This window comes from Lathamus discolor, chromosome 1 (assembly GCF_037157495.1).
Source record: "Lathamus discolor isolate bLatDis1 chromosome 1, bLatDis1.hap1, whole genome shotgun sequence".
Taxonomy (NCBI): Eukaryota; Metazoa; Chordata; class Aves; order Psittaciformes; family Psittacidae; genus Lathamus; species Lathamus discolor.
The window spans coordinates 102,730,242-102,752,530 of NC_088884.1; the positions used below are offsets into that span (position 1 = coordinate 102,730,242).

Below are 22,289 nucleotides of genomic sequence, written 5' to 3' on the forward strand. Positions count from 1 at the left end.
GGCCCCGTTCAGTCCCCACAAACACAACGCAGCCACAATCTGAACACAAGCAGTAGGAAGTACAGAGAAGGTTTGCCTAAAACTCTGTAGCAACAGCAAACAAGGCCACTAACAATTCTTGACATTGCAGACACAGATCCCATCTGCCAATGATTTTTGTATCAAGTTATACAGATGAGAATCCATTCTTTTCTAAGGTTATCTTTGCTTAGGAAGGATCTCATAACTGTTTGCCTTTAATGCATCAGTTCTTTCCACTGCAAATGGTTCCCCATTTCTTCTTTTTGAGACCCCTGAAAATTCTCAACCAGCAGTAAATCACTATTACACTCTCCATTCCAGGCTTCTGTACTGCTTCCTCTATCTAGCTGATCCTGTTCTTCCCTGCTTCATAAATTCTCAGTTTACCTTGCTCACTGTATTCCTATCCCTATTTCACACTTGTCTTTGACTTAGTCAAATTTTAGCATCCTGCAGGTCTACTCATGGCATTCCACTCAGAGTGAATAATGAGATGGAGTAGCTCTCCATGAACCATACATGCTGCATGTGTAAGAACCCATCAGTGGGTACAGATCTCTCCTCCTCACTGTTGTCCCTGCTGAATAATGAAAATACACTTTTCCTCAGAGGCATTGATTAGGAAAAGTCTTCCCACACATATACTATAAAACAAGCCGCTACAAGGAAACACTTAGCAAACTTGAAGGATTGCATCATAACCACACATCCTAGACGATACATAGCTCTAAAGGAGGCTGCACATTCTAGTCTCCAAATTCCTTCTACACTCTGTAAATCAAATGACTCCCTGAGAATAATTTCACAGAATGGTTTGGGTTTGAAGGGACCTTAAAGATCATCTAGTTCCAATCCCTCTGCTGCTCAGAGCCCTGTGGCAACCTGGCCTTGAACACTTGACACTTACATCTAGAATAAGCAATTGTTATTGGATTTTTTTTTTATAAATAACTATTTCTACCATAGGAATGAACCCCACATTTAAGCATTTTAACTGCGCTACTTCATTTACATCTCCCCCAGCTTTGCTGCATTAACATCCTGGGCATCGCACAACTGAAAACCAAAAATCTGCACTAGCACAATGACCCTCTTGGCTAGCTATCTCTGCTTCCCCCCTCAGGGCAACGCAGATACATTTTATAGAGGACTGAAGAACTTCTGCAGTCTTCAAAATGCACTAGAGCTAAAAAAATGTCTGCACATAACACTGTGGAAGACCTTACCTCCCTTCAAGATATGGAGAAAAAATGGACACAAAACTGTCCTCAATAACTCATTAATGCCAATGGGATTTGGACTCAAGAGATCCTGATGACCTGTTACTTTCTGAAACTACTGAGCCATAGTTTCTTCCCTGCAAATGAGTTTTTAAATTGCCATCATATATTAAATTCTCCAGCACCTACTCTTTGCTTCTTTTGCCAGTTTTCCCTCATCTGACAGTGATGAAGATCAGGCAAACATAGCACATGTGCACCCCGTACACACCTTTTTTTTCCCTCCTGTATGAAATGAGTGGGGCACCAAAAACCTTAATACTTACCAATGTCTGTTACGACTATACTTTAGACTGAAAACTAACAACTATTTCAAAATACATTGTATGCTAAAAATCACAGTACTAACATTTTAAGATTGTACTTCTTCCCACTCAGATCATTGAGCAAAATTTTTCACCTTATACAGCAATAAAATTTCAGCCCATACATATTAAGATTTCTGAGTCTTACTGAAAATTTCAGCTACTAAAAAATAATACATAAATCAGAATTTACCCAAATATCTTCTCTTTAACCAAATGACATGGTAACATGAAGCAAATTATAAGTAGCAAAATATATTTAAGGCCTGAAAAAAGCAAATGTCACTTCTTACTAGCACTTTAAAACATTCAGATAATTTAGGAGTGCATTATGCTCTGGAAATCCTTCTATTCTTTTAAAATTTTGGGAAGCTGAAAGGTCAAAAAGACAAGTTGTCCACCATTCTTTACTTGTTTCCTACTATTAAGCCCCAAATCATTGGTCTGCTTTACAAAGTAACATAAAAAAAGACATGTAAAATCTAAGACCTAGCTAGCACAGTTGCAATATTTAAAAAGCAGAAGTTCTTAGATGTTTTCATAAATTCAGCACTGGACGGTTAGAACAACCTGGAGTTGTGATTTGACTTTTTCGTTAACATGGCAGAGGGGTTGGAACTAGACAATCTTAAGGTCCTTTCCAACCCTAACCATTCTATGATTCTGTGATTCTTTGATTTTTATTGAACTAGAAGGCACAGATTAAACACCACTGTATACAGTGTGTTACCATGTGGAAAACGTCAAAAAAATCAAAGATGGTAACGAGAAAAAATACATAAGTAACACAGAAATTTGGCTTTAAAAAGGTTACATGCACCTTCTAAATTCTGAGTGCAAGAAAACCAATGTAGTGCAATTATGCTAGAAAACCACTGCTGCTTACAAAACGTTGTGCAGCTGTTGGAGGAGAGGGTTACAGTGACAAACAGCTTCCCTGCTACAAAGGTGGCAGGAAATCTATCAAACTGGACAATAAAATTGCAATTGAGTTTCTTCGGCTTTTTATAGCAGCTGCATGTATCTTGATGTGTAGCTCTGCAAAACCTATCCAATTCTGTAACACTAGTCCTTTATGTACTAGTTCTTTATCATAGAATGGTGTTATAAATTAGTGGCAAGAATGGTGCAAAGGTTGTAAAAAGGAAAAATAAGCAGTAACCCAATACAATTAGAGATGAAATAATAAAAACACAAATTGGTTATTCTCTTAGCAATATTAAGGAAATATTTTTGTTCCCATAATTCTCCCTACACTTTGAAAGCATGCTGGAAATCAAAAACACCTGAGATGCACTTAGCATCAAATAATTTGTTCACTGAATTATGTCTACACTATGTTATGTGTGAAGATATAGGAATCTCAGTATAACAGGATACAAGAATATTCAAAATAAGTAAAATTAAAGGGAATAAAAATAATTATTATTGATATCAGTTTATGTGGACATCTTCAAGTGATTTGTAAGGTTTTATCACAAAGAGATTTTTCTTTGATGTCTCCTAATTATGCTTCTGTAATTAAAAGATAGTTAATGAAATATCATGTAGTTTTATATTGCTCGCTGCATAAACTGCATATATTATTTATAAAAAATTCAAATGACAAATGTATAATAAAGGTAAAAAATCCCATTTTAAGATCCTTGATTATTGCATCATCATTTGAATCACTATTGCTAAGCTAGTTTCTGGGTGCTTTTGTTTAATCATTTCTGTCTAGGCTTCTGAGACTGAAGAATATTAGCAACGATGTCCAAACAAACCTAACTCCTTTATGATTCCTTCAAAATTACACCACCACTCTGCCACTAGTTCTGCCCACGTTGACACACACACTTTAAACTTTGCCATTGTTCAGCTTCCTCTGAAGTAGGCTGTAAGAACAAACAGTCCTTACATATTGACTAGAAAGCCAACAAGCTAGACTTGGGAAAACCGATACATGAAGTCACTTCTACAACCAAGGATTCTTCACTATGACAGCATGCCAGGAACCAAAACTGGGAAATACAAAGAGTCAAGTATGTCATTTTCTCATTCACTATGGTATTGCACAAAAACAGACAGCCCTTGGGTAGGGGGGAAAGGGGGGTGAGGAACATTATCTGTACCTCAATTTTTTTAGTATTTTCTAAAACTGTGGCTTTTTCCTTAACATCTGGCTGTGGCATCACAATAAAATTTTTTTTTTTTTTGTCTGTGAAATCCAGACCATTGGTTAGTCATTTTGACATAGAAGCTGTTTAAGTGGTATTTCTGAAATGAAATTATCTTACAAAAGAGTCTAAGAATAGAACTACAGTTTATAAGTTAATGTGCTAGATAACTTTTAAATTCAATACACCAGAGCTCTGTATAACAGGGACGGAAAGGTGGCCTTCCTTCACTCACCTCTCCAGCTTTCCCCAGGGACAGTTCCCCAGCAATCACACAAATGCTTTAAATTATGCCAGTATCTATAAAAGCACATTAGGAATCTTTACTCTGGATGCAGCTTGCTATTGTACAGTCTATCCACCCACATCTTCTACAACTTTGGGGAAAGAGAGCAAACAGGGTTTTTGAAGACACAAAAGAAGCTTAAGGCTACTTCAACAGCTACAACATGATCTCTGTAAGGGTTAAAATTAGGCCCTGGGTTCTTTGCACCTGGATTCCACTTAGCTAAGTGACTAATGATATTATTTCACACACTTTTACTAAATAGGTTTCTACATTTGTCTCCCCATAGCCCAATAATCCGCCATTGCACTATGAGTGCAGTAAACAGACCTGCAAAATAACAGTATTCTTGCTGTCTGCAGAGACTGACCTTTTCTTGAGAAAAAGAAATTCGCACAAAACAAAAGACTTCAGAAATGCTAACAATTCCTTAGAATCATACAGGGATCCTTAGCATTCACAGATGGCCTTTTCGCACCGTTAAGTTGCGCACATTTATAAATGCATAATTTATAATTTAATTCATCTCACGTATGTATTTCTGATAAACCAGGATAAATATTATGAGGCCCAGACTGATCTCACTCTTTTGTTTAGAATAAGGCAGGGCAGTTACCCTTTATACTACTGAGCCTTCCTCAAAGATCCACTAATAATTTTTATGATATAATTCTGGTTGGAACAACAAAAAAATCCGACTGATGAATAGCAAAGGGTAATAGTCTCATTCATACTGCAAAGGATTTGTGTTCTCACCCTGTATTCCATGACAGCTTAACAGCTGAAGCAGCTGTCTTAACTTTGATTTCTTTGCTTTTACTGGTTTGTTTTACAGCCTTTTGATGTTACCAAAAGGTATTTTTTGTTTATGAATAGATGTGGTGCGCCACCTTGTGTTCGTGCCCTTATTAAAAAGCAAAACTAGCACTAAAATTTTGCAGAAATGCTTAAATTTCATTATCTCATTTTTTAAAATATGGGCCATTTCCACTATAAACTAACACTATCACAATTTATCGCAGAACCACTGAACGGTTTGGGTTGAAAGGAACCTTAAAGATCATCTAGTTCCCTAGAACCCCCTGCCATTGGGTTCTGGTTTAAAGCCAATTGTTAAAATACATCAGCTGTAGAAAACTTGTATTTCAAATGTAAGGAAAAAAGCTCCCTTCTAATTTACATGTTTCAACCCCAAGCAACAACAATAAAATTAACATTTAATTGTCAAACATTTGAAAGTTAAGCCCAATAACAAACATAAACACTGAGCTTTTTTTTAAGTACCGCCCATCACTTCAAGACTATCTTACTGTATGTTACAGCACTTCAAGGCTCTAAATCTAAATCAGAATTTCACAACTATTTCAAACACTCACCTTTGAATGTGTGATCGACAGCGTATCCACCCAAACACGCCAGCCACCCCACTCATACTTGATTGCATGGTAGAGCAAAATTCGAAATATGGTGTACACCATCTCAGTTATCTTCTGTTCCTCAGAAGTCTTTGGATTAAAACAGCAAAGGGAAAGCATCCACTCCTGCCAGACGGAGCACTGCAACAAACTCCTGCAAAATGCACGCATGCTATTTAATCAGATTTCAAAATCTGAGAAATATACTTCTGCTAAGTCAAGAATTCAGCATGTTTAAAACAATTGCTATGTGAAAACTTATCTAATTTTACATATTGAAGACTATAATATAGAATTTGCTGAACAGCTGTGAAGCTGTATCTGCTTAATGAGTCTAATTTAATAGGAGACCTTGTTACTTACTTACATGTGTATACAGCAAGTTGTCTTACCTCCTATTTTCTCTGCTGTTATTAAAAAGTTTAATCATATCTGACAGAAATGCTCGCCGAACCTCCAGAGTTTCTGGACATTGTGGAGAATTACGTAGCAGGATTGCAATAACCTTCAAAATCTCTGTAAAAACAGTTCATATGCAGCAAATTATTATTAAGCACAGCAAAAAAATATGGCACATCTTCCAATATTTTTTGTACAAGTAAAGTGATGTTACATATAAAAGTTTTACGCTGAGAAAAAGCACATCTCTATTTGAGTAAAAGGTTTAGCTAAAATCCCTTCTTCCGAGACATTTCAAACCTGGTCACCATTAGGGAGATTCAAAGGCCTGTGCAGCTGAAGAAAATGGAATCTAAGTTAAATTACTCAGATTTTTTTTTTTAACTATCATGTTTAAGCAACACAAATGTTACCACATGACAAATGAGAAGCTATCAATCTGTCAGGACCTTTTTCTAAGGAAATTCACATAATAGAATGCATTTGTTATAAAAACAATCTATGAGAAAAATACGTAGATTTTGCTCTACCTTAGTAATACAGAATTTTCAAAGAATTTAAACAACTTCCATTATACCTAACAATTTCTGCTATAAAAGTCTGAGAAAGGGGACAAAACCCTCCGGATACAAAATTTTATCTCTTATGAGCATGATGTTTTTTCTGCTTTAGGAGACAATCAAAATTGTGGGCCCATTCTACTTTCTGAAGCACTGAGACAGTCACTGTTCTAATTACTTTCTTTTAAAGTAAATTTTGTAAATAAATGATGCTGCAATTTGAACACAGTTGCTACAATACTTTTAGTTCACCTTGGACAATTTCTTTAAAAAGAGAAATTCCTTATCTGATATTAGCACTGATCTTAAAAAAGTACTTTAGAAGTAACTCTGCCTGCTAGACCTAGATAATTCCATTCTCATACCTCACACTACAAATAATCTGTATTAATCACAGCAGTAACTGCCAACTTCAAAAATATTAAAAGAAAGACACAGAAACATCCCTGCATCTCTTGCTTCAGACAGATTTACCAGAAGATAAATAGCATGCTGCCACCAGATTTCTTTCCTCTGTATCTGCTTTGCTTTCCTTTCTCTTCCCCAACTTTCCAAATGAAGCACACTCACAACTATGACCTACTTTTAATGACAAAGCAACTATGAAAATGAAAAATCTATTATTTCTCAGAAAAAAATTAACTCCCAAAGCTATCATAAGTCCACTGCATTATATACAGAGCAAATAAATGATACATATAATTCAGGCGAGGAGATCAGTATTTTCGCTTAGTTCAAAAGACATCTAAAGTTTCATATCAAGATATTTCCCATAAAGTAAGCTAACCAAAACAGTGAGCAGACACATTTTTACTACTTTCCATCTAGTGCTGTCATACTGAATGTAATATACGATGAGGGCTGTTTCCATACTTCAGGTAATTTTAGTATGACATCACTAAATAATGCAATCAGAATTTTGCTGGAACCTTAACATGTATTAAATCAAAGTATCCTGTGCATGCAAGTCTTGAAAAACCATTTCATAACATGACTGCCCAGCCAAAAAGGGTGAGTTATGAACTACATACACATTTAGACACATAAAACTTCTTTCAAAAGGCTATGGACACATACTTCCTAAATAACTCCAACTAAATGCACATTAGCTTTCTTTTAACATGAAAGACAATGTAAAACTGAGGTAAGAATTAAGACTGATGGATGTAATTAATAAGCTTTCTCATGTTCTTTTTAGAGCAGACTTTTTATGGCAGCATTTGGAAACATGCATCATTCTTACGAGGATTTTGTATCTTCACTGTTGAATCTGGGTCAGGATGTTGTTTATGTATCACTTGAGTGCAAATCTGTTCAGTCAGAATCTAGCAAGAAAGAAGAAGATGTCATATCAATGCTCATAAAGACAGCCTACTGAAAAATAGTTGGATAACATCCTTCATACAGCACCATTGTTATTTCACCATAGTTCTAAAAATTATTCAAAAAACATCATTTGTTGTCTTTCTTGATAATTTATTTCATTCTGTCCCTAAAATATTACTCTGAACTAAATACCTTTTTTTTTCTCTTAAGCACACACTGTTATTTTAAATACACTGGAAAAGAAACCTCAATCTAACCAGAACAATCATCACAAGGCAAGACCATTGCTATAATAAAATTATATATATATATATGCCTGCTTGAGACACTCAGATTACTCATTATCTCGAATTGTCCATAATGAGCATAACCAAGTTAAGGGGGGGGGGGGTTGGATCTCAAGTAGTCAGCTTTGGGAAAAAAGAAAAAAGCAGCGCTCAGCAGCATCACACCAAGTTTTAATGTCATCTGGAACATATCAGCACAAATATGTAAGCAATTTTCTAACAATGTCTTACAAGTAATTAGGAAGATTGGATCCTAACTACAGTATATTACTACCTCAAATAGGACATTGTATGTGGTCATGGTGATTAAACTTGTCTGAAGCATCAGCCTTTCAGCCAACAAAGAGAACAATCCATGTCCAAGCATGACTTCAGCTTTTCTCCTAAAATAGCACAGAAAGATAAAATAAACTTGCGTTCAACTTGCTTTAGGGGGAAAAAAAGTTTAAAAAGCTTGCCTCAAGAAATATGAAATTACAAAAACCATCTTTTTCTTTTTTGCTCTCCAAGTCTTTCACTTTTGGTTAAGAAAAAAGTCAAGGATTCAAATTCTGAAAGAACAAGTCATACCCTGAAGTCAGACAGGAGACAGCTAGCTTTCATCCATAAACGCGGTCCACTCACCCTGGGCCCTAAAAGCTGAAATACACCCTTAGGAACTTCTTGATAACTACTATGGAAAGGGCATCTTTGTCCTCATTTCATCCAAAAATACAACCATGGACAGCGATCTCAGTAGTTATCTACTATTGTAGGCAGCTAGAGACTTACTAAATCTAGTTCTCAGTAAGTAACACAGGGTCCAAATCTTACCAATCTAATTCCTGCTACCAATTTCAGTAGAAATATGGAAAAAGAGCATTTTAAAAAACAGACAGACATACCACAACAAACTATTAAATGACCTTGGTTAGGAAGTGATAATGCCTGGACAGGAGTTGCCAATAACAAGTAATTCCACCAAATCAGAAATGTATTAATGACAAACAAATTGAAGAGTAATTGAAGAACAGTAGCTTCAATTCAATGAAGCATATTTAGCGATTAACCTCCAATATGGCTTTTTTTACTTTACATACTAACATGCATGTATATATACACATCAAATAACATACACAAAACAATATATGTCACATCCTACCTTTTTTCCTTTTTTTTTGGGGGGGGGGGGGGGGGGGTTTCAAGGCCTAAACCAGTACTTACTTTGGAGCCAGATGCTTTAGGAAATATCCCATCACTTTTAGAGCCTGCACCCTGATGCCTTCACTTTGTGATGCTAAAAGCTTGTAGACAACCCTAAATGGAGAGAACACAAGGCTTCCTAAAATAATTGAAAAACACAGCAATTTTTGGAAAGACGAATTAATTCAGTTAACTGAAAATAAATTTGTATATGATCCTGCTTTAAAAGAATTACTAACACTACAAAAACCATCATGACATCACAATAGTTTGTGATTTCTCATTTTATAATTACATACAGAGACTTTTAGTCAAATTTAAATTCCTCCCAAATATCAATACATAAAACACGCTATGAAAGGCTGCTACAATCCCTATATTGAGAACTGTCTTAATCTGGTATTTTACCCAGAAAACTAAGTGTTGTTTTGGTATAAATGTAGCTGGATAGAAATTGCCATGTACGGAGTGGGATTTATTACTAGCACTAATATTTGACATCTGTGCACACTGTTGCTCCCTCGGAAGGGAGAGAGGAAGACACCAAGTCAGAAGGCATTCTTCTCATTTCACCTCCAATGGTTTCTGCTCTTCACCTCCATATAATTGTGCTCTACACCCTGTTATGATTCTCCACTAAGAAGGTTTAAAATAAAGCCGAAGAGAGCGACAGGCATGTCTGTAGCAAAGTACTAGACTTGACTAGCTGAAAGATTCTTGCTGAAGTTTTACCAAGGAAGAAAATGGGTGTAACCAACACAGCAAGGAAAGTGTCAATGTAACTGATAAAAGCCTAGCAAATTAATAAATAATTGAAAGTACAGTCTCACAGTGGGAAGTCCAGTAACCTTAAATGTATTTTACATTACCAATTCAATCTGTAACACTGCACAGATCTCATCATGTGTATCCATGCCTGCCACTCCCCAGAGTAAAAAGAAATCACTCTATTATTTAATCTTAGCTCCTCAAAAGTTTATTTGCATTTATTCTTTCATTAAATATAGCTTATTTAGACAGTGAAAAATTCTAACACTGGCCTCCTGTCAATGCAAAGAAAAACAAATGGAAGTTTTTGATCCTTGTTAATCTCCCATAAAAAGTAAGACATCAAAATGTATTTATCAATTGCATCTAACTTCACTCATTGCTTAACTTTTAGACATTAAAGTGCTTACGACCATGTCACTACCTGATTTTAATTGGGCTGTGGTTCACAGTATTGGACAGACCTTTGAAATTGTGAAATATAATTTAACTTTTACCTCTTGTGGACTACTAAGCTCTTACTGGAAAAAAAAAAAATTAATTTCCTAATGCTCCATGAAATGAAGCTGGAACTTCACAGAAGGCACGATGCTCAGCCTTTAGTGTGAATATTTGCTGAGAAAAATTTTTAAGAAATTTATATCTCTTTATTAGGGTTAAAAAAAAAGTAAAAATCTAATTTCAGTTATTCTTGAATCTTTAAAAAATATCCCATGTTACAATAGCGCATTTTAGATCAGCCAACTGTAAAGAGTTCAAAGGACTGACTTAAGTTTTTAGTCCTTATCTTTACGTAACTGAGTATTCATCACTAGTTATACTCTCCTTCACTTTTAAATACCTAAAAATATTACCTACCGAAGAAAAAAATAAAACCAAAAACAAAACCAGAAACAAAACAGTTCTATACTACGATTTAAGTGAAAACCTAGAAGTGATTAAAACACAGTTATCTGTATCAAATAACTTATCTTGGAGAAAGGTACAGCCACAGCAACTAAAGAATCAAACAAATGAGCAAGCTCATTTTACAATGTTCATTCAAGCAATATAATCCATTTTACTGCTTGTCTTAACAGAACAGTATGAAGGTTACCTAACTGCACAGGGAAAAAAAAAAAAAAAGTATTTCCTTACCCTTATTATTTCTTTAGTAGATTTGTTACTTCTTAAATTTAAATTATTAAAAAATTCCAAATATTTACAAAGCTTTGTAAAATTATTTTTAAATTTCAAGAATATGGTGATTTAATTGCAAAAAGTAGATGTATCAATACAAACACAAACAACCTGTTAAGAGACTGCAGACAATACAAGAGCAAAAAATGTAACAAGACAGGAAAACAATGCGATTTCTCACTCTGGACTCACTATTCATACTGACTTGCCCATAAACTAGTTGATAAAAAAGAAAGTGTCTACTGCCAGTTGTTAAATAAAAACAAACATATTGCATTGGAGACTCAACATGACATTCAAATACTGTATTATTTAAAGGTTTTATTAGTTTCCCATAGCATAATACATTACCATACAAATAAAGTCAAAGCTGAAGAAAATAGGTAAAAAAAGTCAGCCTAACACTAAAAAGGGAGAAAACAATTATGAATAGGCCTGAATGTTGTCTCTTGAGAAAGGGCAACTGAAAAAAATATATGTATAAATAGGGGTTAACCAATAGGTGCAACAAAATGTATGAAATGAGACTCTGCCTTTACACAGCCAGAGAATTACTACTCCACATACGCTTCTAGAAATAGTTCTTACATTTGTTTGCCTATTCCAATTCCTCCCCCACTATGCCCAGGCATGTTCATTTTAGATTAGAAAAGTCCCATAATGTGACCACCCTCTGAGAGCCATAACACAAAGTCAGAGTCATAACTAAATCTTTTTCCAGCAGATCTTCTCTTGTGCATTTACTGTTACTAGAACTTGCAACTTTCCCTACATTTCTCTCACAGTGGTGTTAAATCATACTTCTCTGTTTGTTAGCAAAAAGAGACTGTGAACAATCCATACCACAAAGCACTACATTTAAACAAAAGATTTCTTCTGCAAAATACCAGTAATGCTTTACATGTAAAAAAAAAAAAAAGTGGGGGAGAAGGGGGAAATAAAGAAGATTAGAAGAAATCTGAACCAATTTTTGTCAGCCCGCTTTCAGTTCTAAAACATACGCAAAAATGGGAGGCTAAAGACTAAGCACTAGTAGACGAAAACTTAACATCAATGCACAGACTAACTCAAATTGATCACTACCTGCTTAAGTGTGACTGATAGCTTGAAAACATTAAAAAAAAAAAACACCTCATTGATAATAAATCCAACATCACCTCTTGTCAAAAGAACACCTGGACACAAAAATCTCCCGGACAAAAAATCTCCAAGATGAGCAGTCTAAGACTGCAACACATACACTGACAAGGACTTTTTAGATTTCATGGGAATCCAAGAAAGCAGCAAAACAGTCAAAATATTTCCTTTTGCCCACTTACAAAATTCAAACTTACTGTAATCCATTCCTCTGATCAAAAGCAGGGATCATAGAACCAGGATGCTCTGACATCAGAGCAACAAGCAACTGCAAGACATCCATTAGATTGTCATCCTGTTAAATGAAAAGTTACCAATTTGATTAAAAATGAGCATCTCTAGAACATTTCTTGGGCTAAAAGAACCCCTAGAAAACATTTCAAAATCATCTGGAGAGTAACAGTAAAATAAGGCGCAAATCAATTAGTTCAGAATCAAAAGATGCATAGAAATGAAAGGCAAGTGCAGGAGAAAACATTACCAAAAAAATCCCAAAACTGTTTTTAGAGTGAGTAGTGATACATTTGTGTTTGTGATGTAACCCTTTGTAAGGGAATGGACTACTGGACTATGTTACTTCATTCCACACACATGCTCATCTGTTTGCATGTATGTTTCCTGTTCTTTCACTACACAGGAGCAGCACAGGAACTGCTGCATGCTTTCAGGGGCACAAGGTGGTGTTTAATGCAAAATCTCTTCTAATAAATGTCCACCCAAGGAAAAAAAATACCACCACCTGCCACAGACGACACTTAAAATGGGTAATTCAAGCTGCACAGTAAAGCCTTCCATACTATTTGTCTAAAGCACTCTAAGCTACCATTTATTAATTTGTCCCAAGTTAATTGTAACTAAAAATCACCTATGGAGTAGGAATGCAATTGTCTTTTCCTATTCTTTGTAGTACTGAAATGAAAGCTTATTTAAAGAGAAAAAAAAAAAAAGACAAACCAAAATACACTACCATTTCTAACAATTTGAACAAAAATATTCCGATTCTTTCTCTATTAGAAAACCAGTTTTACACCCCCTGAACAACTGTATTCAACTGATATTATTAGCTTACATTATAGGTGCAATCACTGACGAATGAGCTCTATGAGAAGGATGAATTTTACTCTTATTTGTTGACGTTTTTCAGAATTTACAAACCTGTGGGATTCAGACTTCATGGATCTTTTAGACTTGACCATGCAAACTCCTAGGACTGTTAAAATGTCACCTTCTCATCTGAAAGCTACACAAAGCTTATGCTATTTTGGTTTACTCATACATGTTACCAAGATTCTTACTTTTTACATCACCATATGAAATAGAATGATTTAAACTGCTTGTCCATGGTACTACCAACTAGTAGTAACCAGCACAGAGAATAAAAGGAAAATATAGGTGGTAAACAAAAGAAGAAAAAAAATCCATACTGCTTGAAATGAAGTTCAATTAATTCCTTATTTTACCCATTTCAAGCACCCTTACAGAGATGTGATCAGTTAGATTTATGTCCCCATTTCCTTTGTCTTTGATGTTGCATCTGGCATAAAGTGCCTTTTCCTGGTGCTAAAATATGAAGATGCAGATGTATCAGTGGTAACCAACGTTTTCTCCCAATTAAGTTTATATACTTCTCTTAGATGCCATTAACATATATCTTTATTTTTTAATGCATGTTTTCAATTTTATTGTTTTATTTAAGAAGCAAAATAAAAAGGAGAGAAAAACAAAACAAAAAATATTACTTAGGCAGCTTAAAACAAGGTTTGGTCTTTTTTTTTTTTTAAGTCAGTCTCACCATCTGTTTTTCTGCTTGGTAAATCAGTTTGCAGAACAACATAAGAAAGCATTTTGACTGACTGGCTTAATGAACTTCAATCTAACATTGAACATAGTGCTTAAATCACTGCAGGAATATTGGCAATTCAGCACACTACACTAGAGTTGGACAGTCTTTGCTACTTCCTCTGCAGAGCCATCTTGTGGCATAAAGAAAGTAATATTCGAAAATATTTCACTATCTCGTGGTCACGAACAGTAGTAGCATTACACTGCTCTTCCCACACACACCCCAAATTAAAAATTACCTCATGTATAGTGAGCAGATAATTGAGGATTGCCTGCAATTCATCTTCTTTTATTCCATAGTCCTTAAAAAAAAACAAACAAAAAAAACCAACCAAACAAAAAAAAAAACACTTCAGGTTACTAACAATCATCCTTCAAGCACAAAAGCTTTTTCCCTACCCAAAATATATCTGCTGAAGATTACAAAAGTACTTTATGACAACTCCAATACAGGCATAAAAATAAGCTACATAGTAATATAGTACATGAAATTGTTAGAGTAACACATTAATTGATAAAGACAATTTCAATGAGAGCTTCCTATTGATACAAGAATTACATTAAGGTGACAAAGAGGATTCAGAAGTAGACCTGGGTGTTTAATTATAAGCTTGTTAGGCATGCCTACAGCCGAGTTTGCGTCTTATTTTCCACTACAGAATCCTATATTCAGTTGCTATCAACTTTGCAGAAATTTAAATCATTTATGGCATCTATGTCAGGAACATGCCTTGAGGTCTTCTTGATGAAAATGTAATAAAACCAAACAGTTTCTAAGAGGCTGAGGGTAGGGAAAAGCAGGCTTCTTCATTTCTAGGGCTTTTATTTTATTTTATTTTTTAAATCTCTCATTTCCAAAATATATTTTGCACTACTGTACAAGTAGAAAATCTGCAGAATAAGCAACCTTTCATGATGGGCTTTTTACTGTCCTTGTGAAAACTCTATCCAAAACCATCCAAGTTGAAAATCTTTGACAAATTAAAAAAAAAAAAAAAAAAAAAATTAAAGCTGACACTTAATGAAAGTCTTTTAGAGTTTGATGGCTAAATTGTCCCTGATTTTTTAAATTGGATGTTCTGCAACTGGAGTACAAGAGTCAAGAGCAGAACTTTTCTGGTAGTTACTACTCCACAGTAACTGCTGGGGCTAAGGGTAGGAGCACAGATTAGCACACTAGTCCCTTATGCAACACAGGGAAGAGGGGAAAAGGGAGACACATTCAAACACGGAGAAGTCAGCCTACAAAAACAAGAGATAAAGGGAGGTCAAAGCTTACAACAGGAAAGGGTTAAGAAGAGTCTGTAAGTAGTAGAACTGCTGAATCTCAATATTCCTCTAACAGTTGTGAAACTTCTTGATAGTGTCTTTCTTATACTTCTCTGTCCCACTTGCCTGCAGCATTTGATGTCAAAGTTTGCTCTTAAATCTAAGCATTTTTGATGCAGGTGATATTGTTCTTGTCCACAAAAAAAAAAAAAAACCAACAAACAAAACCAACCAACCAAAAAAAAAAAAAAGCCCACGGAAAAACCCCACAATGAAATAAAATACTTATTTTCCCAGTAGTAAACATTTCTAAGTTAATGATTTAACAGCTTCACTTTAAATAAAAACCGCTTAAAAGGAGGAAAAACACATCTTTAGCACTGCTGTCTGTGGCAAGAGCCACAACAAAAAGATGAACTTTACATGTTATTCTATTTATTTGTTTACAGAATTCAATATTCTTAGAAAAAAGGCTATATTTAAGAACATGTCTTTATGAAAGGAAACTTAAGATATTCTATCATGATTTAAAGTTATCCTACCTTCATCACTAACTGTTTAATGAACATCAACAAGAATGCTCGCAGAGATAAAATCTCTTTTTGAGTAGGCCGTGGCCCATCTACAAAAGAAGGAAAGTAGATAAATTAAATAGAAAGAAACAGTTCTTATCTGACTAGTATGCATTTTCACAAAAAGTAAAATGCATTTCTGGATGAAGAGGGCACAATTCTAAGTAAAGTTATCTTCCCCACTACAAAACAGTAATGTGTTTCACTGGTTATTAGCAAAATGATCAACCAGTGAGATTCTACTAAAGATTTCATTAAATAGTTTTCTAAACCCCTCTAAATTCTTTTCATTATTTTAACACTTCCTTGCAGTGCTTATGAACCAACTTCATGCAAGGAATAAAACTGATATGAGAACTTTATGTCAGAATTTCCAGATTTCAAATTTTTTGTAGTTTACAATTGTTTTTAAGGTTCTGCTAAATCTCAAAGGAAGAACTACAGGCCATTGTTACACATTGGCTCCATACACAACAACAATCTATCTTACAGTGCCATGACTTCATTTGTTAACTCAAAGTCAAAAGGACTTGCTTCTGCCATTCCTGTATGAAAGAGACTTTCACAAGAACTTTTTAAATGCTGAAACACTGAGTAATTCCCTAGAGAGGGAAGGTTAACAAAACAGGTGCAATGAAGTGTCAAAGCCACGTAAAAGCTTTCACACAGAAAGCAAATGAACTGTTGCAAATATATTTCTGGGGACAGTTTTTATGTTTTCTCTTAAGTTCATAGTTCTTATGGTCTTAATCATCATTGAAAAGCAAAGCAACTAGCAACAGTAAGTGAACATACAGTCTGCTTTTACACAGTATAGGCCCACAGGCATATTTGGTTTAAGAATTGTTATTTTTGATAGAGACCAGCCTAGTCAAAATAAGCCACTGAACTGTATTAATAAGACTATCCTACACATACTCTTGCCTCAGGCTCAATAAATCAGTTAGGAAACTAATAAAGTAAATCCATGTCTTCGCTAAAAAGAAAGGAGAAAACACACGTGTTCCTCCTTACAGAATGCAAAATACAACAGAATAATCTTTGCAACCCTCAAACAGGAAGGGTTGGTCATCTTCACAAGCTGACAGCAGGAAGTCAGACACACCTAAGGAGTTCTCACTCCCAGTGCATCTAGCTCTCTTTCATCACCTGCTGCTTTCTCTGAAATTCCAGAGCCCTTCTTCATTGCTGGAATGAGTAGAGATCTAAGTTATTCTCCCTTTGCCAAGGCTGTCTGCCCAAACCCATAAAACACAAAACTACAATTAGAAGAGTTAGAAAGTCATACTTCCAAACAGCATTAATTCCCTTATCTGTGCCAGTTCCATCTGCATGTGTTTATGTTATGCTGGAACACATTTCACTTCTAGTTTCTTTTAGAGTACTGGAATTCTTAGTCAAGCAGCTACTCCCTTTGCTTCTTTCTTAGTACACTTGTCCTATGTTCTGTGTCAATGACAAGTACTAAACACCTGTTCTAAGTTTCTCATTACTTCTTTCACTATGAGCTCGCTGTCTGGATTAAGAACACTTATTGAGCAGCTTTCCAACAAGTTCACATCCCTACACCTGTCATATAAACTCAGTATGCTTGTTTTCAGCTATCCTGCTATCATCAACAGATATTAAAACCAATTAAAGACTGTCCAGTACTTGAACAAGCTCTGTAAAGAGACCACATTCTCAGGCACAACTCTACACTTCCCAAACCCTATCAGTTCTGTAACCAGTTCTATTTAGCATTAATACACACAGGTCTTTGATGACAGGGGATATGACTTCTGAAGAAAGTTTCCATTAAACTGGGAAAAAAAGCTTTCAAAAAAGAAAAAAAAAAACACAAAAGCACAATTTGTGGACAAAAGCACAATGCTTGAACTGTTACAATGAACCCACCCCATTAAAATAAAATACTTTCTGGAACAATTAGGGTTCTGTTCTATATACTATATACAACATTTTCTTTAAAACAAACATCCACTTATGAGATTAGAAATGAATACATACCTATGCCTTTGGGAGTTATACCACTGCGATCCTGGGGATTCACTACCCAGTAATAATACTTTAGGGTATGCATGACCAGAAGAACTGTCCCAACTCGCCGGACTGCACCGTATATGTTAACAGTGCCAATGAACTCAGTAGACAGGTAAGTGTACAGGATCAGCTGAACCTGCAACACACAATCAGGAGATTGAAAATCATTACAGCAAAAATGCACCAAATCAGACAACATTCTTAAATTTCATCTATCAAAATTTCTTATAAGAAATACATTTTCTCTACATAGCTCAACCACAAAGCTCTTAAAACCTTTGCAAACTGATAAAAAACTTTAATTTTCTTTCTAGATGCTGTTGGTTTTTTAAGCTGGTCCATGCTCATAGGAGCAAGAAAGCACAGTATTCACACAATTGCAAATGGCTGAGATTGGAAGGCACCTCTGGAGATCACCTAGTCCAACATCCCTGTTAAGAACAGGGTCACACAGGAAATATTATAAAAAGGTGTATTCATTACAGGCTTGATTATTTACATATATTTCAGTTTTCTTCTGAGAAATAATGACTTAAATAATACTTAAAATTTAATTTTGCTGTAGCAAATGTTTTACAACAACTTCAACAGTAGCAGTTACTGCTGTCTCAGTTTTGGAAATGCTAATCAAACCCATATGGATGGGATCAGAAAAATCTGGCAAAAAGGTTTCAAGTTGAAGCAACTGGTAAGTTTCCATCAAAACTGTTCACTCTCAGAGAACACAGATTCACCAAAGCAAAAACACTCTGCAGCGCATACATCAATTTAAATGAAGACTTCAAATCTGAAACCCAGGATAATTTATCCTAAAAACTGATGGTTTTTTTGCTAACTAACCCATCCAAAATTCCTTTTCAGTTTACAACACTGAGTGGGTCAAGGACTCCAGAAGTCACTCCCAACTCTGCTCTGGAGAATACTGCAGGTTTCCAAAGACCTAAAACCTTGGGAGTCTGCAAAACAAGACAGGTACATGCTGGAAAGCAGAGCCTGAAAACAGTTCCTGTATGGTACCTGCTGAAGAGCCAGGACCTGTAACACTTGGAGAATCCAAGCTTATTCTCAACACTCCCAAACAGCTACATCCCAAGATATTTTATATATAAGGATAAGCAACTTTACCTGTGCTGGAATATGAATCCATATTGCAGGATTAAGGAGAATATGATCACACAGCTGCTTCAGCAAGGGCACCCCATTGTGCAAGTTGCTCAGGTATTTTGAAAAGGCAAGGCAAAGATCTAGCACAGCTCGGGTAACATGGGCTTTGGAAGACTGTAAAAGAAGATGTGCTTAAGGAAGAGCTCTGCAACAGTCTAGGAAAAATATTTCTCTCAAAAAAATTCAACAACAATGTAAGATATGAAGAAAAAGTTTCTCTACCTTTTCTAAGCTATAACCTATCACAAGGAAGCCCTTACAGGAAAGCATCTGTTCTTGCATAGCAATTGAGTTCTTCAACAACTCCATGATGAAAGCCAATAAAGTAGAACTGAAAAACATAAGATTTTAGCAAAGAAAAATGTTTTAAAGAGTTACAATGAGACAGAAAGTATTTCCAAATTAACACTTTCATCACACAGTCCAGGGATACGTTTAATGCATTACACAAAGGCTCAGATGAGAATTTTTAAAACAAAAGGCAAGACTACATGTTGAAAGCTCCAACTTCTTGCTTTTAATTAATGCAGTTCTAACAGAATTCTGGATTCTGATACAACCATGCAATAGCAAAATTCTTCTAAAAATACATTCTCGCAGAAAGGCAACAGTTAAGTGTGCCCTCTCTGCTTTTGTATTTCATTTGCAAACTTTGGCAAGATCAGTAACAAATGCCATTCCACCTCCCACTGCTTTCAGACAAGCAGATATTGGAAATATTTTTCTAAACACAGCTTTAGTATTGATTCAAGCTAATTCAACTCTGTGCTGCTGCCAGAAGGAATGTTGGTGCCCTCCCCCACCCCCCAGTGGCTATGAATCAAGACCTTAACCAGCTGAAAACCCCTCTGATTCAGTTCGCAGCTGAATCCAATCTCTGATTCATCACATAAATGCCCAAGTCTGAGCCAGTTCAGCAGAGGCCCAGAAACACACAAATGGGCTGAAGGAACATTGTGACCACCCCTTCATAGCAGCAATATGGATGTAGATCATCTTTAAACAGTCATGAAACTGTTTTGCAATGAAACAGAGCAAACTACACAAGAACTCCAAAAAGCAAACACTTTGCTATTAATACTACTCTTTAACTTAGGAGCTCCACCTATTTCTCTGTATGGATGTTCCAAAGTTGGACTGAGCTGAAATGGAGCTCAAATCAGAGGAAAAGCCTGGCAGCAACACTGAGTAATAGTTATCTTCCAAAAAAGTCTGAAGGCTTCCCCAGTACATTTTCTCCATGACAGGAGTGAGCTCAAGAGAACTGTGTGTAATTCTGTTACACAAAAAAAACTGTGAAGTAGAAAATTGTGTACATATTTATTCTGTGTGAACTTTCATAGAAAATTTGGTACAAATAAGCACAATACTTTGAAGTCCTGCCTGTAACAAGGCCACCTTCTTGTTATTAAACATAACTTATTGTTGCACAGGACAATTAAAACTACTACACCACTTAATAAAGCAAGAGGTAATTTTCTTAAACAAAGAACAGAACACAGTAAGTACATGCACTCACCAAATAGTTGTGTCAATGTGGTCCGATGAGTATTGCCTATAGTCTAACTGTGCAAAGAGAGGGAAAAGTACCTGCACTCCTCCAATGGAATGCAGGGCACTTTGGATAGAATGCGTTAAGACTGCTTTCACATCCTGACAAAGAAGAAATAAGAAATATTGAAATCTCCCTCAGAAACTGCTAAAAAGTTCATTAGAAACACTTTGACATTTCTTCAGTACAAGTCTTGTATTATTACCAAATACAAAAAAACAGCAAGTAGTAAACTGGCTGCCACAGCCACACTAAATGCCCAGGCCAGCTGACCTACTGCTTTAGGTACAGTCTACAGTGCAGACATTCAGATGAATATAAAGGAAGTGGCTTGCAATTTCCAAAACAAATCATTAATAATAAAGAAACTGTAAAACAGAACACATGAAAAGCTTCTGAAAAAAAAATAATAAAAAAAAATTAAGGGGTTCAAAGTGTAGGGAAGAAAACGGTAGCATATCAAGAAAGCAAAGGATGGAGATAGGTAGTATCACTAGAGGAGTGAACATATGTTAGAAATGAAGAAGGATTTTTTCTTCAAGTTAAACACAGTCTTTGTAATAATTACTTTTTTTTTAGGTTATAGCTTTGATAAATTCAACTTTTTTCTTAAGATTCTTGTGTGCACATATTAATTCAAGAAACACGGGAGGTAGCACCAGGGACAACCCAAAAAAACCCTCAAGCTATCAGCAGTTCTCTATCTTCTCCAAGTCCCTATCAAACTTGATTTTTAGGATTTCAAACAGAAACCACTTGTATCCTCCAAATCTATGAAAATGTTCATATACCTGCAGCATGAGGGCATGTGGTGAATGAACAAAAATAGATGGGTTATCCTTAGGGGATGACTCTAGACATAGTTGTGCATCTGTAGCCCTTGGATTGTACATAAAAGCAATAGCACTGGATAGTTTGCCATCATACAGCAACAACTTGTGATGTTCAGCAAGGAAGAGATCACTTTCTGCCTTGAATTTGAATGTTCCCTGGATTGGGGAGCAGGGTTGAGGAAGGAAAAAAGAAAAAAAAAAACAGATTATACATACATACATTGAGAGTACAGTTCAGAACACAACTATTGACAAAAACATGACTAAAACATTGCCTCTTCAATCTAGCAATATTTCGAGAAGGGTCTCTTAAGAACATTGACTCAAAGTCAATCCTACAGAAATAAAACCGCAGAATTTTTCTTTTCAACCCTGAAGAGCAACATTGACAAAATTGTGGGTAATGTAAAAGGAACACATTAGCTAGGAAACAGAATGACAGTCAGCAATGTTCACTCAGAAGGAACTAATAATTGAGGAGCAGACAGAATAGGGACCATCTTTTTAGCGCATGTTTGTACAGCTGCTAGTGAATAACAGTCTTCAATTAGCACCCCTCAGGCTATGACAAAACAAACAATAAATCACTGCAACAAAACTAATCCTCAGCACTAATGTCACACATTAAAAAAAAAAAAAAAACCCTGTCTAGCACAATCATCTATAAAGCTACATTTCTAAAACAAATACATCATACTTGATTTTCAGTTTTC

At 35.5% G+C, this 22,289-nt stretch overlaps 1 protein-coding gene across 3 annotated transcripts in view; it reads right to left on the reverse strand.

Moving 5' to 3' along the window:
* Nucleotides 1-22,289, reverse strand: part of LRBA (LPS responsive beige-like anchor protein) — a 401,889-nt gene that overhangs the window by 330,471 nt on the left and 49,129 nt on the right. For all 3 annotated transcript variants that reach the window (XM_065688455.1, XM_065688463.1, XM_065688444.1), the window contains exons 10-22: nucleotides 21,535-21,732; nucleotides 20,711-20,844; nucleotides 19,414-19,522; nucleotides 19,153-19,305; nucleotides 17,995-18,163; nucleotides 15,958-16,037; nucleotides 14,386-14,448; nucleotides 12,502-12,599; nucleotides 9,242-9,334; nucleotides 8,313-8,421; nucleotides 7,669-7,750; nucleotides 5,859-5,982; nucleotides 5,428-5,620 (exon numbers count right to left, since the gene is read on the reverse strand). In XM_065688455.1, coding sequence (XP_065544527.1) covers nucleotides 5,428-5,620; nucleotides 5,859-5,982; nucleotides 7,669-7,750; nucleotides 8,313-8,421; nucleotides 9,242-9,334; nucleotides 12,502-12,599; nucleotides 14,386-14,448; nucleotides 15,958-16,037; nucleotides 17,995-18,163; nucleotides 19,153-19,305; nucleotides 19,414-19,522; nucleotides 20,711-20,844; nucleotides 21,535-21,732 — 1,605 coding nt within the window. The remainder of the gene's footprint in view (nucleotides 1-5,427; nucleotides 5,621-5,858; nucleotides 5,983-7,668; nucleotides 7,751-8,312; nucleotides 8,422-9,241; nucleotides 9,335-12,501; nucleotides 12,600-14,385; nucleotides 14,449-15,957; nucleotides 16,038-17,994; nucleotides 18,164-19,152; nucleotides 19,306-19,413; nucleotides 19,523-20,710; nucleotides 20,845-21,534; nucleotides 21,733-22,289) is intronic.